General features: G+C 39.9%; 1 protein-coding gene across 1 annotated transcript in view; it reads left to right on the top strand.

The window, feature by feature from the left end:
* LOC125174467 (uncharacterized) overlaps window positions 1–16,797 on the top strand; it is a 166,868-nt gene that overhangs the window by 94,461 nt on the left and 55,610 nt on the right. Inside the window, exons 2-5 of the mRNA XM_047874001.1 lie at window positions 2,788–3,011; window positions 4,760–5,154; window positions 6,449–6,641; window positions 8,253–8,421. Of these exons, the coding sequence (XP_047729957.1) occupies window positions 5,085–5,154; window positions 6,449–6,641; window positions 8,253–8,421 (432 nt within the window). The 5' untranslated portion in view covers window positions 2,788–3,011; window positions 4,760–5,084. The remainder of the gene's footprint in view (window positions 1–2,787; window positions 3,012–4,759; window positions 5,155–6,448; window positions 6,642–8,252; window positions 8,422–16,797) is intronic.

Raw genomic sequence — 16,797 nt, 5'->3', positions numbered from 1 at the left:
TTCTATCCAGGAGCATGGAATCTTTTTCCATTTTTTTGTGTCTTCTTCAACTTCTTTCATAAGCTTTCTATAGTTTTCAGTGTATAGATTTTTTCTCATGGTTACTCTAAGGTTTGGGTGTTTTTATTTATTTATTATTTTTTTTTTTGTAAAGAATACCACAGAGAAGTACCTTCATCATGTATCAGGAAGTAAATACCATGAGCACTGAATGTGCTCTAATGTTTGAAAACCACTGAAGGAGATAATACGAGGGATACCCTCTAGTCTTTCAAAAGGTACTTAAAAGGTTGCCATAGCATCACTGCATGAAGTGATCTGTAGTTTAAGATGAGCATTACATTATAGGTGTAGGGTTGTAAGTCTAGTACTTTCGAAGTGGCCTAATTTCTTCCAGCCAATATGTATTGACTTAGAATGTCTTGGCAGAGAAAACTGTCCCTGCCCTGACATGGAGCTCTCTTTAGTCATGGACAACTGTGAACAAAATATGCACATGATCAAACATCCCCCCCCCAAATATGCTCCTTTATTGTGATACCATAAATATTGATATACTAATTATTAAAATGTGCAAAATTACTGTGAAAAAAGGGACCTCCTCTAACCCCAGGCTTTGCTTATTATTCTCAAAGCAGAGCCATTAACTTTCTCTAACTTATGCTTCAGGTGTTGAAAAGCTAATTCACAGCTCCCTGGCTGCCTACTTGTGGGGACAGCTTTCTTCTGCTATAGGCAGTAATTGCCTTCCTGCTAGCCCAAATTGCCCTAGAGAAGAAAGCATAGCTTTGCTTGCTTTATCTTGTGGATTTAAAGCAGTGCTATACTTGCTTTGCATACAAGTTCTCTTACAGATATTTTTACTCTAATCCATGTGACTTCTTCCAGTTGGGGCATGAGGAAGAAGATTCTGAAGGCATGCACCAATATACATTTTGTTTGTACTGGTAATGTATTGAAAACAACTCAGGGATTATCTTGTTAGGGGAAGGGGGCAGAAACTATTCTCACCGGTCCGAGTTAGTGGAGATAGCGTGAGAGATGGTGTGGATAAAAATTCACGCTCAACTGGACGGATCTGTCAGAAATATCTGAATGGATCAAGAAGCATTTGATTTGGTCAAAAAGGCTAGACTTAAAACCGTAAAATGTAAGTATAACCTGTTTTTCCCTAAAGAAAACATTTTCCAGGTAAAACTAGGAACATAGCAAGATTAGTAGTTACTTTACTAGTTCTTCTCAGATATAATATACAGGATTGGATTGTGAAATCAGACTCACAAATCTCATCTAGCATAAAGTTTTACTATTAACTTCAAGGGTACGGGCAATCAAGAGGCACAGAGGGGAGCAAGGGAGAGCCTGGGATGTGGGGGGCAGCCAGCCATGTCCTTTCTCCCTGCAGCAAACATGTACCTCTGGTTCAGAATAAGAAGTGAGGTCTCCAAATGAGATTCCTGAGGTTACCTCACACAGCAGAGGATGTTTAAGCAGTGAAAAATCTCCATTTTATACCCCAAGGTGGAGGAACTTATGTGAAAATCTGTAGGAAGTCATGTCTTACAAATCCAGAGATTCTGGTTTATTATCATAGATAAATCTTTAGCCAGGGACATCTTTCCAAAGGCATTCTGAATTCAAGTTCTCCTCCTCGTAGCATATATTATGAGTGTATCTGCTTGGAGATTCAGTTGACAAGGAGATCAGACTGGGTGACATGCCATCTGTTACTTCTTCCAAGAGTGTACCCTAGTAAAACACGTAAATAAATATAAGCCCAGTTGCTATAACTCCTTCCTCCCCATGCCTCGGCCCATTTTTGCAGGAACTTTAACTCCAGTCAGTAATCTCTACACCCCAACCAAGCACACACACACACACACACACACACACACACACACACATTCTCCAATTTAACCTGACCTTGTCAGTTCTTCACATAGGCTTAGAAACTCAGTTTTGGTTCCTCTGTGGGGTCTACAATTTTTCTTTACTTTTGCCCTGGCTTGCAGCAGTGAGATCTGCTGCAGAACCTTCACAAGTCCAGGGGACCAGCATCAACATCCAGACCAGAGATCTGTACTTAGGGATGCTTGAGGGTACTGGTGCCATATGAATGCACCCCTCCCACTGTCGCTCTGAGACAGCAATACATTAGTTCACCCTATTGTCTTTCTTGGCCCGGGGTTACTGTGAGTTTATTAACTGTTCTCCTGCTAGTTCAAACCCTTAATGTCTGTCCTACTGCAATCTGTCTTCCACGGCTGCATTCAAATGTTCTTTCTAAAATGCAAATGTGATTGTGCCTTTCTCATGATAAGAAACTTTCAATGGCTCCCCAGTGCCATCAGCATAAAAACCCAAGCTTCTTCGTCTGTATGACATATTCAGAGTCTGATCATTAAGTACTTGTCCTATTTGACTGTTTTCCACTCAACCTAGATAACCTAGATAATTCAGTTTTAGCTCAGCCCTCCCTCATTTTTGGATTCTGTGCCATTATAATTGCTGCTCAGTCTGCATGGGATGGTCTCCCTACACACACACACACACACACACACACACACACACACTTTTTTTTTTTTTTTTAAATCCAGGCTAGCCTTTTTTTATTCTGTTTGGTTTGGTTCAGGTATCACCTACTCTGGAAATTTTTTCTGGCCCCAGTATTCTAGAGTGGATATTCTTCTAGCAAGAAGAGCAAAATGATATAAACTGTTGTTACCTTTGTTGGGTCTCTTGTCTCTCTTACTATCCTTTGAGAAAACATTCAGTCTTCTATTTCAGTTTTGGGATACAGAAAGAAAATGAAGATGGATGCAATGAAGAGCACAGACGGGAGATTTATGTCAAAGGGGTGTGACGCCGTTACCTCAGACTGAAGGGAGAGGTGTGCTATAGAGAGATTTCTGGGAATCCAGAAGGACGCGTGAGGTGGTGCCTCAAACCTGATGCTCATTGGAAATTGGTTGAGCTTTCTGAGCATGAGTGCTGGGATGACAACTTGAAGAGTAAGTTTGGAGAATGCACTGAGACTGGGATAGGCTGCGGGCCAAAGATAAATAAAAGGGTGAGAGAAGGAGGAAATCCCCCAAGGCAGGCTGTAAGTGGTAACTCTATGGGGCAGCATGGGAGCTGAGTGAAGGAAACTCAGCTGACCGTGAAGAAGCAGGTGACAGATCCTGGGACTGAAACAGCACAGGGATTTGTAAAGTTTGCATGAAGAAAGGCCAAAGGGCTGAGGGAGTTGAGATTTGCAAGAGAATGACTGAAATCATGGTCTAAGAGTTTAGCCGGGAGAAAAAAGGATGGGAAGTCAAGAGTAGGCTGAGAAATTGTGAGAAAAGTATAGACTCACTCTACATCCTTAGCTTTTATTGTGGTTAAACAAAATAAACTCTCATTGCCAACTAGAGTCATAAGATTCCTCAACTGTGCTGTTCACAGCCGTGTCATAGATCTACTTTGAATTTTAAGAAAATGTTCGCAGTTAAGGGATTAACAAGACTTTTATTCCATGAATAGGAATATAGGGGGAGCTGGACCTAAAATTAATTGTCACTAAGAAAACTGATAACATCTTTAAAATCTAGTTGTTCTTTTAGCTATCTGGGTGTTATCTGGAACAGAGAGATAAGAAAATGATAAAGCTTTCTCCTCTTCAGAATTACCTTCTTTGATTTCAAATATTTTTGGTTCTCTTGTCTCTTGGGCTAATTGTCATTATAGACAAGGGCTCTCGCTGCTAAGTTGCTTGCCCAACACACTGTGTAGCAAAAGATTAAAAGGTAATTGGATCAAAAATTTCACAGGAAAAACACACTGAGATGAAATATCTCTCTGTTAGGCCTATCCCCAGGAGGAGCACTAGGATTAAGTGAGCCACAAATAGTACATGACGACCTCACCAAATGCCGCATTACTGAGCCTGAGTAATATGGTTATATAATAAGAAGCTGCTTTACTCGTGATGAAAGAAAAAAAAAAAAAGAGCTGTTCACACTCTCCCATTTCATATGCCAGACAATCTGGAGTTGTTTTGATCCTCATAAATAGGGTTGATTTTAATGTGGTCATCAGAGCCTTTTTGGGATCTTTATAGGCCTGAGGCATTCTTACTGTTGGAGATAGCCCCCCACCTATCCCACATTATAATAAGTAAATTAGAATGCACCGAGGTGTTAGATCAATTCTAATTTGCATATTTATTTCTGTAATAATTATTGCAGTTATTTTGTTCATATATTTTACTACAGTTTAATTAAAATACATATTGCATTTAGTTTTGCAATGTTCTTTTATTTTGCAGCTGGTAATATTTTTCCAGATGTCTGTCAGACATTGTGTTGGCCTTTATAAAATTCATCAATTATAGGCACTATGCCTGATGATACCTCTGGATGAGTGGTCTTGTGCATAGGGAGAGAAGTTGGACTCTCTGAGGCGATATGTAAGATGAAGTCAAGGTCGCTGAGAATGAGTTCAAGTCCAAGCTTTGCATCTAACCTATTTGACTCAGGCAGGACCTTTTGTCTCCTTCTCATTCACCAGTGCCAGCACCAATGCTGTTTTTCTCTGCTTTTAGTAGAAACAGATAAATAATTGGGCAAATACAATAAAGTGATAACACTTATGAAAGACTTATTACAGGTTGCTATGGGAACAAATAGAAAGGGCAGAAAGTTCAAGGAAGTCATTTTTTTCCCTTAGTGAAAATATAGATAATACTCATGCTGCAGCATTAATTTTTTTTTTACAGGCTTTATATGGAGGATCAAATAACATCAGAAAACTTTCATACTTTAGGATACAGCAGAAACACCACAGAATTGGAATCAGAAAATTGGGTTTTAAATTACAATTTGTTCCTCTGAACAATCTGGGAAAACTGCTTAGCCTATCTGGACCTCAGTCTCTACTTCTGTAAAAGAGTTGAATAGTGTTCCCCTCCAAATTCACATTCTATCCAGAACCTGTGGATGTGACCTTATTTAGAAATGATGTGTTTGCAGATGCAATCAAGTTAAGACGAGATCATACTGTATTAGAGTGGACACTTGTCCAAGAACTGGTGTCCTTATAGGATGAGGGACATTTGGAAACAAACATACAGGAATGTCAAGTATTGCCAGCAACCACCAGAAGCTAGAAGAGGTAAGGAAGGATCCTCCCCTTGAGCCCTTGGAGGGAGTATGGCCATGCTGACACCTTCATTTCAGACTTCTAACCTCCAGAATGGTGAGAGCATACATTTTTGTTGTTTGAGGACACCCAATCTGGGCCGATTTATTTTGGCAGCCCTAGGAAATTGATACAGGGAGTAATAACAGCACTTATGTACCTCACAGTGGTGTTATGCCAGGTCTAGTGAGGGTCTGACCTTGTGGGGTGAGAGGTAAAAGGGATGCAGCCACTAGAATCCAACCTCCATGATACTCACTTTGGAGCAACCACACCCCATTAGGACACCTCTGTCTGCCTTGTTCACTGTATGTCAATCCTCTCACTGCCAGTTTCTTCTACCAGCTTCCAATCACCATGCTATTTGTTGACTCTTCATTTATAACTTTATTTTCTAGCTTAATATTGCATAGCCTAAAATCAGTGGTTTGATTTTTATGAATTTGCCATTGGCATCTCTGCTTCCACCTTTCTGCATTGTCCCAGTGGGCTAGGAAAGACATCCTGGAGGAGACTGTAAAGACAAAAAGCACAAATGATACGACAGCACTTCATAGATGGTAGTTATTTGGATAAAAAATTACCAGTATCCAAAGTGGATAAGGAAGTAATGTGCACCCATGTGGGGACACAGTACAGAAGGCACTGGCTTGGATTCTGGTCCCAACACCGCAGCTGGCTAACATGGCCATGTTGTATAACCAACTGGTGCCTGAACATCCAAGTCTGTAAAATAGGGGGGGGAGGCAGAGTGGAGTACATGAAGGTCCCCTCTAACTCCAGTATCTCTTGAACTCTGCTTAAGCTGAATTCTTAGAGGGATACTTTATGCAAGCATTCATAGAACTCTGAAACACACACACACACACATACATATGTTTTCCTTCATGAGGGAGTCCTTTAATAGACCTGGGAAGGACAGGGTCATGACTTGGTCCTGAGCCAAGGGATGTAGTGGCTCCTCCTCCCCAACGCTGTATGACTCTGGTAAAAGTTGACATGGGAGAGGTGGTTTTAAAACAAACATGGTGAGACTTAGTTTTCACTTTCATGAAAAAAAGGGGAACTCGGGAGGATTTGTACACAGAACAGAGTCTAAGCACTTATTCCCATAAGGCTGAAGCTTGCTACATTCTGCACTGGACACTCTCTCCCCAAACTGTATGCATCCAAGTAAGACAACAGCCTGGCTAGTCCCTGGCTGCACATGAGGGACTGATGACTCTATAGCTCTTAGTGTTTTTACACTATGCATATTGTGCTTTAGAACTCCCTACCCTGCAGCCTCAACCTGAAGCATCAGGTGAGAAGCCCTCTTCTACTTCAAGCTCAGACCCAGGAGACAGCAGCCCTACTCCTTTCTGGCTCTGTAAACTGAGGGGTCATCAAAAGAGACGGGTCAACGCTGGACAAGATGCAGCCAGTGGGAGAAGGCAGGGTTGGAAGGACCAGGGTGAAAGGTGAGGCCAAGGGTAGCAAGGGTGTATGGACTGGGAAGGTTGGGGACTGGGCAAAACTGGGCTCAGATTAGGGGGCAAGATGTGGATGGGGGCAGGATTGAGCATGTCCTCAAAAGCCATGCTCTAGCAGCAAGCTGGGCAGGGGTGAGGTGCTCAGGGCTCCATTCTACCCAGGGCAGCTGCCTCGAGCTTCAGAGGCCAGGTGGCTGGGGCAGGCCCTGACTCCAGATGTGTGTGGGGAGAGGCAGGAGGGAGTCACTAGTGTCAGATGGGGCTGGGCTGGGGGGGCAGGGCATGGTGACATCCGTGGGCATGTCCCTGTGGGCCAGGTGGGATCAACAGGATCAGTTGTTTTGGAAGAGAGAAAGCAGGTCATCATTACTGTTTGGGGAGGTCAGGTGAACCGAGGTAGGACAGCTGGATAGAACTGTCTTAAATGTTCCCCTTCATTAATCTAAAATTAGTTTTCAGGTGACTTAGCAAAGCTATGATTAAGAACCAGAACTTTTGGGGCGCCTGGGTGGCTCAGTTGGTTAAGTGTCAGACTTCAGCTGAGGTCATGATCTCATGGTTCATGGTTTGAGCCCAGCATCAGGCTCTGCTGACAGCTCAGAGCCTAGGGCCTCCTTTGGATTCTGTCTCTCTCTCTCTCCCTCAAAAATAAACATTACAATATATTTAAAAAGAACCAGAACCTTGAAGTTATAAAATTAAAAGTTTGAGTCCCAGCTTCTCTCCTTACAGCTGCATGATGCCAGTAAATGTGCAGTTCTAAACCACGGCCCCCAAATTCATTGACATTTCTCTCATCATCTGGTAGGTCTTTGTCTCCTTTATCTTGAATCTAGACTCTGTGACCAAGATAATACTATGCAAGTGGTACTGTGTCAGTTTCCAGGCTCAGGCTTTTAAAACTAGCAACTTCCACTTCTTGTCTCTTGGGGTGCCCACTCTTAGGACACAGCTGCCAAGATCCAAGAAAGTCAAATAGCTTCATGGAGAACACATATGGGCATTCCAGCCAAGAGCCATACCTGAATATCTAAGTGACTGGCAGCATCAGCCACCAGACTGTGTAAGTGTGTGGACCTTTGGATGATTCTAGTCCCCAGCCATCATGTCCTCCCAACCTATACATCAACCCAGCTTAGAACAAAGTTGGGTTATCCCAACCACATGGTGCCCAAGTGGCAGATATTTGAGCAAATTAAATAATTGTTGTGTTTTAAGCCACTGAGTTTAGGTTGGTTTGTTACACAGCAAGATATATTTCACCTAGTAAGTTACTTTATCTCTTTAATCTGTTTTCTTACCCATAAAATGAGAGAAAAACATCCTCATGGTGGTGTTATGAAGGATAAATGAAATAACGTATTCAAAGCAAGAACCCCACATCTTTGAGACTCAGTTGATAGTAGTCACCATCGTTACATTGATATTTTTATTATTTTAATGGGCTGAAATCATGGGCTTTCAAAAGCCATATTATATTTCTAAGGTAGCCCCAAGACAAGATTATTAGATATAATAGCAAAGATATACATACACACACACACACACGTGTGTGTGTGTGTGTATGATAGCTAACCTACCTTTTTTTTTTTTTTTAAGGATCAGAGAAGGCATCAAACCCTCTGGTACTCAAAGGGAGAAGATTTTCCCATTTACTTGTCAATCTCAATGGTTGATGAAAGTATCCAGGCCCAGACTGTACAGAGCTGAGAGTGACTCCAGGAGCTCATCATGCAGATTAAATGGACTTCATGAAGAACTTACTGTGGTGTGGTTTGTGATGTTGTATTGTATTGTGTTATGGTTTCCTGGTGTAGGAAATATCTGAGACATATCTGATTCTATTTTTCTTGTCCATATTAACCAAAGCCCTTGCAGGAATTCATACCAGGTAGTTCAACTGGCAAGACTTCAGGAAGGGTCTACTTACTGAGGTATAGGAATGATGAAGGGAAAGGACAAAAGATGGTGAGGCGCCCAGAGACAAGTAACGATGGGGAGCCATTGCTGCCCTGTGACTAAGGAGACAAAGGAAACCAGGTTTGCTATGGAAGTTCATTAAGAGCTGGAACTGAGGAGGAGAGGCTGCTGGTAGGACCTGTAATTATAACAGAAATCAGACACTACCATAGTCCTGGTGGAAAACCCTCTTGGCCTTTGAGTTCCTGCTGGTGCCACCCACTGCCCAGGCATAAACAATCCATTGGGAGGTGAGGGGGGGGGTTCTAAATGTTGTAGACAATAGGGATCATCACAGAACAGAGTGAATGGATTTGCAAAGGCAACCAGAGAATAACCAGTAGTGATCTCACCCACTGAGGACAGTATTACTTGGCCTTACTACTGTTTCGGTTCTCTGAATGCAACTGAGTGATGGTAGGCTATCCAATAGTGTTACAGGGTCCCCCTCTCCAGTTATTCCTTCTCATAATCCCAAGTGGTGGAGAGATGGGAGGACTGATGGATGGGGTAGGGGACATGAGGGGGAAGGAGATAGAACAGGAAGAGTATCACATGGGTAGAGAGAAAAATAGGCATGTATGCCCTCAATAATTAGTTATAAGCATCCTTTACTCTCTTTTTTTTGGGGGGGGGAGGGACTGTCTGGGGCCAGCAATCCCAGGGAGAAACATCCAGATGAAAGTTCAATAGAGCAATGAAGAATATGTGACACAGAATTAAGGCCAGACCCTCCAGCATGAGTACAACTCAGGAAGATAGAAAAACCCACTGACATTTCAGAACTTGTCAGTCCTGATAAGTCATTAATTCCTTCCAGGATCTATTTTCAGTAGACCTCAAGATGCACACCTGTAAGCAATGGGGGCTGGGACCAAATTGGGTGTACTAACCAAGAGGATCCCTAGGAAGACAGCTTCTTCTGTTCCAAGGTTGTGTACTGCTTACGTGAAAGGGAGAGGTTATCAGCAGTTTAACCAAAGCTTTCTTATAATCCTTCCTGTTATGAAAATGTAAGTACAAGCTGGGAAATTTTCCTCAAGTGATAATGCTTTGCTAAAGAAAACAGCTTAGTGTTCTGATTTTACTTCAGTTAATCTTAGGCATTTTATAAAAATATAAATTTAGTGTTTTATCTAAAATCGGATAAGTAGTTCTAATTCAGATGAGGGGGCAGTGGTGGGGTGTGGTAGGTAGCTATGTATATCATCTTTATATTGTGGTTTCAATCTGGGCAAAGTTTAACTCATGTGTATATACTAATATATATTCACATACATATATACACTTGACATTATCTAAAGTTCTATTTATGATTATGTTAATATTTTCATTTTTATATAATCCTTTTTCTTTTGCACAAATTTATTAGCAAAGACATTTGAAAGAGTACTATTTACTCATTGTCTTAAACATGTCATAGGGGAGGTTCTTTTAATACTATTTTTAATTGATTATATTCAGCTTATCTCCACTGCTTTGTATAAATCATCCTGTAAAGACTTTTCACTTCCAATTTTAAATGTGATGTGGGATTTTTTTTTTGGGGGGGGGGGAGGGCGTGGGGTTTACTTTAGTTTTCTAGAAAAATGGGAATAAAAACACAAGTCCTACATACCTCCACTCAGTACTTGTGAACATCTGATGGGCTAATATATATTGAAATGACTTGCAAACTGTAAATAGCTATGCCTATTAATTATAGCCAAAAGTTTACTTCATGCTTAATTCTAGGGTAATAATAATTGTTAGCACTAACATTACTGTCAAATAGCATCTAAGACGTATTTACTTGCTTACTGCTATCATCTCATTTTACAAATGAAGAAACTTGATGAAACTGAATCACAGAAACTTTGCCAAAGGCACATACCTAGACACTGGGCCTAGACAGGAGATGAACCAGGTTGTTAGCTAACCAGAGTCAGTTATCTTTACACTAAAGCTGAAGTCAAATATTTATAGTTTCATACTCCATATGTTTAAAATGTGTCCTGTTAGACTTCTGGAAAGATGGTGGAGTAGGAGGATCCTGAGCTCACCTGATCCCATGGATACACCTCGACAACAGCCACATCAGTGCTACCAATCCAGAAAATGACCTGAAAACTGGCAGAATAGACTTTCCACAGTTAATCAGAAAAAAGGCCACACTGAAAAGGGTAAGAGGGGTGATGACATGGTTGAAAACCAAACCCACCATAAGATTACCACAAGCACAGAGAAAGGAAAGCAAATCCCATTCCCAGCACTCTAGAAACAAGGGGTCCACACTGGGTAGATGAGTCACAGATAACAGTTGGCTTTGAAAACCAGTGGAGCTTAATTTCAGGTACTTTAAAAATCAGTGGGCTTAGTTCTGGGAGAGCCAAAGGGCAATAGGAAACTGAGTCCCTACCTGAAAAGAGACAGCATAATAGCCCTGTAGAGATATAGCATAGAAGAAGCAATTGGAAAAGTGCCTGAGTTATATCCATACATACCAGTTTAATTGTAGCCCCAGAAGTCAAATCTTATAACTGGCAGCACACAGGGAGTGTCTTGCTAATCAGTGTGTCAGCATCCCCAACAGAGGGACTAGGAACAGACATCAGAGGTGACTTCCAGCTCTGCCCAATAACAAAAGCCTCTCAGAGGACAAGGCAGGGAGAGTACCCTGTAGATTGGTGCTACTGCAGCCCCAACAGACAGACTGGAGGCAGGCATCTAGTCTGACACCACCCAATTACCAAGCCCAGAGTGGTCCCAGATAGGTCCTAAACCCATCCCACAACAGGTAAAGTGAGCCATTGCAGCTAACTGTACTGAAGGCAAATGAGGCTAATCCACAATATTAGGGCACATACAACACACACAGGAGACATTCCTGAAGCACCTGAAGAGGGTACCAGAGGACCTCTTCCTCATAAGGCCACTACTTTCAAGATCAGGAGACATAACTGACTTTCCTAATACATACAAACAGACACAGAATGTTAAACAAAATGAGGAGACTGAGGAATATATCCCAAAGAAAGAATGAATCAGAGATAAGAATAAGCCTGATAAAGAATTCAAAGCAATGGTCATAAAGATACTTACTGGACTTGAGAAAAGAGTGGAGGATATCAATGAGATTTTCAATAAAGAGACAGAAAATATCAAAAAGAACCAAGCAGAGATGAAGAACTCAATAAGTGAAATTAAGAATACACTAGGGGCATCTGGGTGGCTCAGTTAGTTAAGCATCTGACTCTGGATTTCAACTCAGGTCATGATCTCACAGTTAGTAAGTTTGAGCCCCACATTGGGTTCTGTGCTGGAGCCTGCGTGGGACTTTCTTCCCCTCCCACACATGCTCGCTCTCTCTCAAAGTAAATAAATAAATTAAAGAAAAGAATACACTAGATAAATAGTAGACTAGAGGAAGCAGAATGGATCAGCAAGCTGAAGGACAGAGTAATGGAAAGCAACCAAGCTGAACAGCAAGGAAAAGTAATAAAAAATGAAAATAGATTAAGGGAACTCAGTGATATCACCAAGCATAACAACATTTGCATTATAGGGATCCCAGAAGGAAAAGAGAGAAACAAGGGGGCAGAAAATTTATTTGAAGAAATAATAGCTGAAAACTTCCCTAATTTGGAGAAGAAAACAGATATCCAGATCCAGAAGGCACAGAAAGCCTCCAACAAAATCAGCCCAAGGAAGTCCATGCCAAGACACATAATAGTTACAATGGCAGAAAGTATTAATAAAGAGAATTTTAAAATCAGCAAGAGAATACAGTTACTTACAAAGGAAACCACATAAGGCTCTCAGCTGATTTGTCAGCAGAAACTTTGCAGTCCAGAAAGGGATGGCATAATATGTTCAAAGTACTGGGGAAAAAAAAACCCAAAACAAAAAAATAAAACATGTAACCAGGAATACTCTACCCAGAAAGGATATCTTTCAGAATAGAAGGAAAGATAAAGAATGTCCTAGACAAACAAAAGTTAGAGAAGTTCATCACCCACTAAAATATGCTTACAAGAAATGCTAAAGTAAAAGGCCATAATCAGTACTAAGATAAGTATGAAAGGAAAAACTTTCACAGGGAAATACAAACATAATCAAAGTAGATTAATTACTTATAAACCAGTATAGAGGTTAAAGCACAAAAGCAGTGAAATCAATTGTATCTACAAAAAACATTCAAGGGATTCACAAAATTAAAGGATATAAAGTATGACATCATATGCGTACAATGGGTTCAAACTTAAGTGGCCATCAATTTAATATAGACTGCTAAATGTGTAAGATATATATGAATCTAAAGGTAACCATAGTTCAAAAACTTGTAATAGGCAAATAGTAAAGAGGAAGGAACCCAAGCATAATACTAGAGGAGGCCATCAAACAACAAGGAGAGACAACGAGAAGAAAGGAACAGAGAACTACAAAAACAACCATAAAAGAAATAACAAAATGGCAGTAAGTTTACACCTATCAATAAACATGGAGCTCAATCCCATGCCTCTGGGATCATGACCCGAACTGAAATCAAGAGTTGGATGCTCAACCGAATGAGCCATCCAAGTGCCCCAGGAAGACAAAATTTAAATAGACCAATTATGAAGCAATGAAATTCAATCAGTAACCAAAACGCTACCAACAAATAGGACTCTAGGACCAGAGGTTTCATAGGTGAATTCTACAAAAAATTTAAAGTTTATATTTATTCTTCTGAAACTATTCCAGGAAATAGAAAAGGAAGGAAAGCTTCCAAATTCATACTATAAGGCCAGAATGACCCTGATACCAAAACCAGATAAATAAAACTACACACAGATATCTCTGATAAACAAAGATGCAAAAATCCTCAACTAAGTATTAGCAAATAGAATTCAACAATATATTTTAAAAAATTATCTACCATGATCAAGTGAGATTTATTACAGGGATGGAAAAGTGGGTAGGTTTAGAAGGAATGTATCTCAACATAATAAAGACAATATATAAATAATATACAGATAACATCATACTCAATGGTGAAAACCTGAGAGCATTGCCCCTAAGATCAGAAACAAGAAGTGGATGTCCACTCCCACCATTTAAATAAAACACCTAGGAATAATTTTAACCCAAGAGGTGAAAGACATTTACTACAAAACCAATAAAACACAGACGAAAGAAGTTTATGATGACCCAAACAAATGGAAAGACATCCCATGCCCTTAGGTTGGAAGAACAAATACTGTTAAAATGTCCAAACCATCCATACCAGTCTACAGATTTAATACAATCCCTATCATAATATCAAAAACATTTTTTATTGAACTAAAAAGTAATATTAAAATCTGTATGGAACTACAAAAGACCCCTAGTATGCAAAGCAATCTTGAGAAACAACAAATCATAATCCCAGCTTACAAAATATACTACAAAGCTGTAGTATTCAAAGCAGTATGGTACTGACACAAAACAGGCATATAGATCAATAGGATAGAAAGCCCAGAAATAAACCTACCATTTTATGGTCAATTATTCTGTGACAAAGGAGGCAAGAATATACAATGGGGAAAACACTGTCTTCAACAAATGGTGCTTGGAAAACTGGACAGCTATATGCAAAGGACTGAAACTGGACCACTTTCTTACACCATGCACCAAAACACACTTAAAATGTATTAAAGACTTACATGTAAGACCTGAATCCATAAAACCCCTAGGAGAAAACATAAACAGGAAATTGTTTGACATCAGCCATGGAAACATTTTCTATAGATATGTCTCCTCAAGCAAGGGAAACAAAAGCAAAACTAAAGTATTGGGAGTATATCAAAATAAAATGCTTTTGCATAGCAAAAGAAACTGTCCAGAAAACAAAGCAACCCACTGAATGGGAAATGATATTTGCAAATAACTCATAAAACTCAACACCCAAAAATATAATCCTATTAAAAATGGGAAGATGACATGAGTAGACATTTTCCAGAGAAGACATATGCATGGCAAACAGATACATGACAAGATGCTTAACATCACTAATCATCAGGGAAATGCAAATCAAAACTGCAGTGAGGGGTGCCTGGGTGGCTCAGTCGGTTAAGCGTCTGACTTTGGCTCAGGTCATGATCTCACGGTTCATGGGTTTGAGTCCTGCATCCGGCTCTCTGCTGACAGCTCAGAGCCTGGAGCCTGTGTCTCCCTCGCTCTCTGTCCCTCCCCTGTTCATGCTCTCTGTCTCTCTCTCAAAAATAAGTAAACATTGAAAAAATTAAAAAAAAAAACACAGTAAGATATCACCTTACACTTGTCATAATGGCTAGACTCAAAACTACAAGAAATAACAAGTGTTGGCAAGGATGTGGAGAAAAAGAAACCCTTATGCACTGTTCAGAAAGCAAATTGATGCAGCCACTGTAGCAAACAGTACTGAGGTTCAGAAAATTAAATAGAACTACCATATGATTCAATAATTCCACCACTGGGTATCTACCCAAAGAAAGCAAAGAAAAGATATGAAATGATTTATGCACCCCTATGTTTGCTGCAGCAACATTTATAATAGCCAAGATATGGAAGCAACCCAAGTGACCATTGATAGATGAATGGGTAAGAGTGGGGTGTGTACGCACACACACACTGGAATATTACTCAGCCATAAAACAGACTTGACATTTGCCATTTGCAATATCATGGACGGACCTACAGGGTACAATATTAAGTGAAATAAGTTAGTGAGTCAGAGAAACACAAATACCATACGATTCACTCAAATGCACAAAGGAAAAAGAGAAAAACCAAGAAAGAGACTTAAATGCAGAGTACCAACTAGTGGTTGCCAGAGAGTTGTGGGGGAATGGGTGAAATAGATAAAGGAATTACTTACTGTGACAAGCAATGAGTAATATATAGAATTGTTAAATCATTATATTATATCCTTGAAACTAATATAACACTGTATGTTAATTATACTGAATAAAACAAATAAAAAATATGTCCTGTTGAAGAAATGAAATTGTGAACCATAGAGGAGATCATTTCAAAATGTAACAGAGAGCCCTTAGACCAGTATTGTCACTTATTCTAAACATGTAGATTTTCTTGAGGCATGTGAGAACATGTATGCACACATATATCTACTTCTGTAGTGGATTCATCCCCAGGTGTGGGAGTCAAGGAAAGGACCCTCATGGCAGAAAGGGGACATAGGACTTAGAACAGGACACCTTGGTAAGTTCTCTGTAATGTTAGAAAAACAGACATAAGGTAGAGATAAACAATTTGAACTTGTAGAGAAATTTTGAACCACTTCAAGTTCCTTTTTTGCCATCCTCCATTTTTCCCACAGGAAAACCCTTCCAATCAGAAGGCAGAGGAGGAGGAAGGAAGGAGCTATGGGGGACTGAGATGGCTCTGATCCCAGTGAGGAGGCAGGAAGGGCTCCAATGACACCCTCCCCCCAAATTGTATTACATAATTATTTATCCCTTTGATACTATGTCTACCCCTTTCCCTCATCACCAGCACCCCATTCCCATACATACATGAGCACCATTCATTCACCACTCATTATTATTTCATCTGCATAGATAACTTGTTACTGTCATAAAAGTAAAGGAACTGACTTTTAAATTGCTGCATGAAGGAGTTCTTCTATATCAGTGCCATTAAATTAAATTTCTGCTCTGGAGAATGCATAAAAATGGCTTGTGATTTTTTTTCCCTTGGGTGACTCATTTTGTTTGAACTCCAAGGCAATTCTGCAGAAATGGAAAGAGGCTATTTAAAAATGAGCTGTGAGATTGTCATTTAAAAGTCATTTTTTAAAGTGAGGGGATCTCTACCAGCACCAAATGATAGAAGAGAAATTTGAGAATCCTGAACTCAGTTCTCAAAAGTATCACCTTTGTAAAAGAAGCTTAAGAAATGTTAAGTAGCCTTTTAAAAAGCAATTCGAAGGAAGTGAAGGAACGGGAATAAAATCTTAATTTTTTTAAGTGAAAAATTATACCTTTTCTTATATGAAGAGAAGAGTTTCTTGGTACTTCTATCTTACATGCTATTTAAGAAATTATTAGCATTCACAGCAAAATGTAATACTTCTTGCAAAAACAAAACAGTATAAGCTACAGTTGTGCTATCATCAGTGGACGGTATAATAATATTTGAATCTTTTTATTAAGCTTCAAGGTCTTTGAGATATTCTGACAGCAGA

The sequence above is a fragment of the Prionailurus viverrinus genome, chromosome C2 (genome assembly GCF_022837055.1).
Source record: "Prionailurus viverrinus isolate Anna chromosome C2, UM_Priviv_1.0, whole genome shotgun sequence".
Classification (NCBI taxonomy): Eukaryota; Metazoa; Chordata; class Mammalia; order Carnivora; family Felidae; genus Prionailurus; species Prionailurus viverrinus.
Note: the sequence above shows the minus strand (reverse complement) of the source record. Positions and strands in the feature narration are given on the sequence as shown.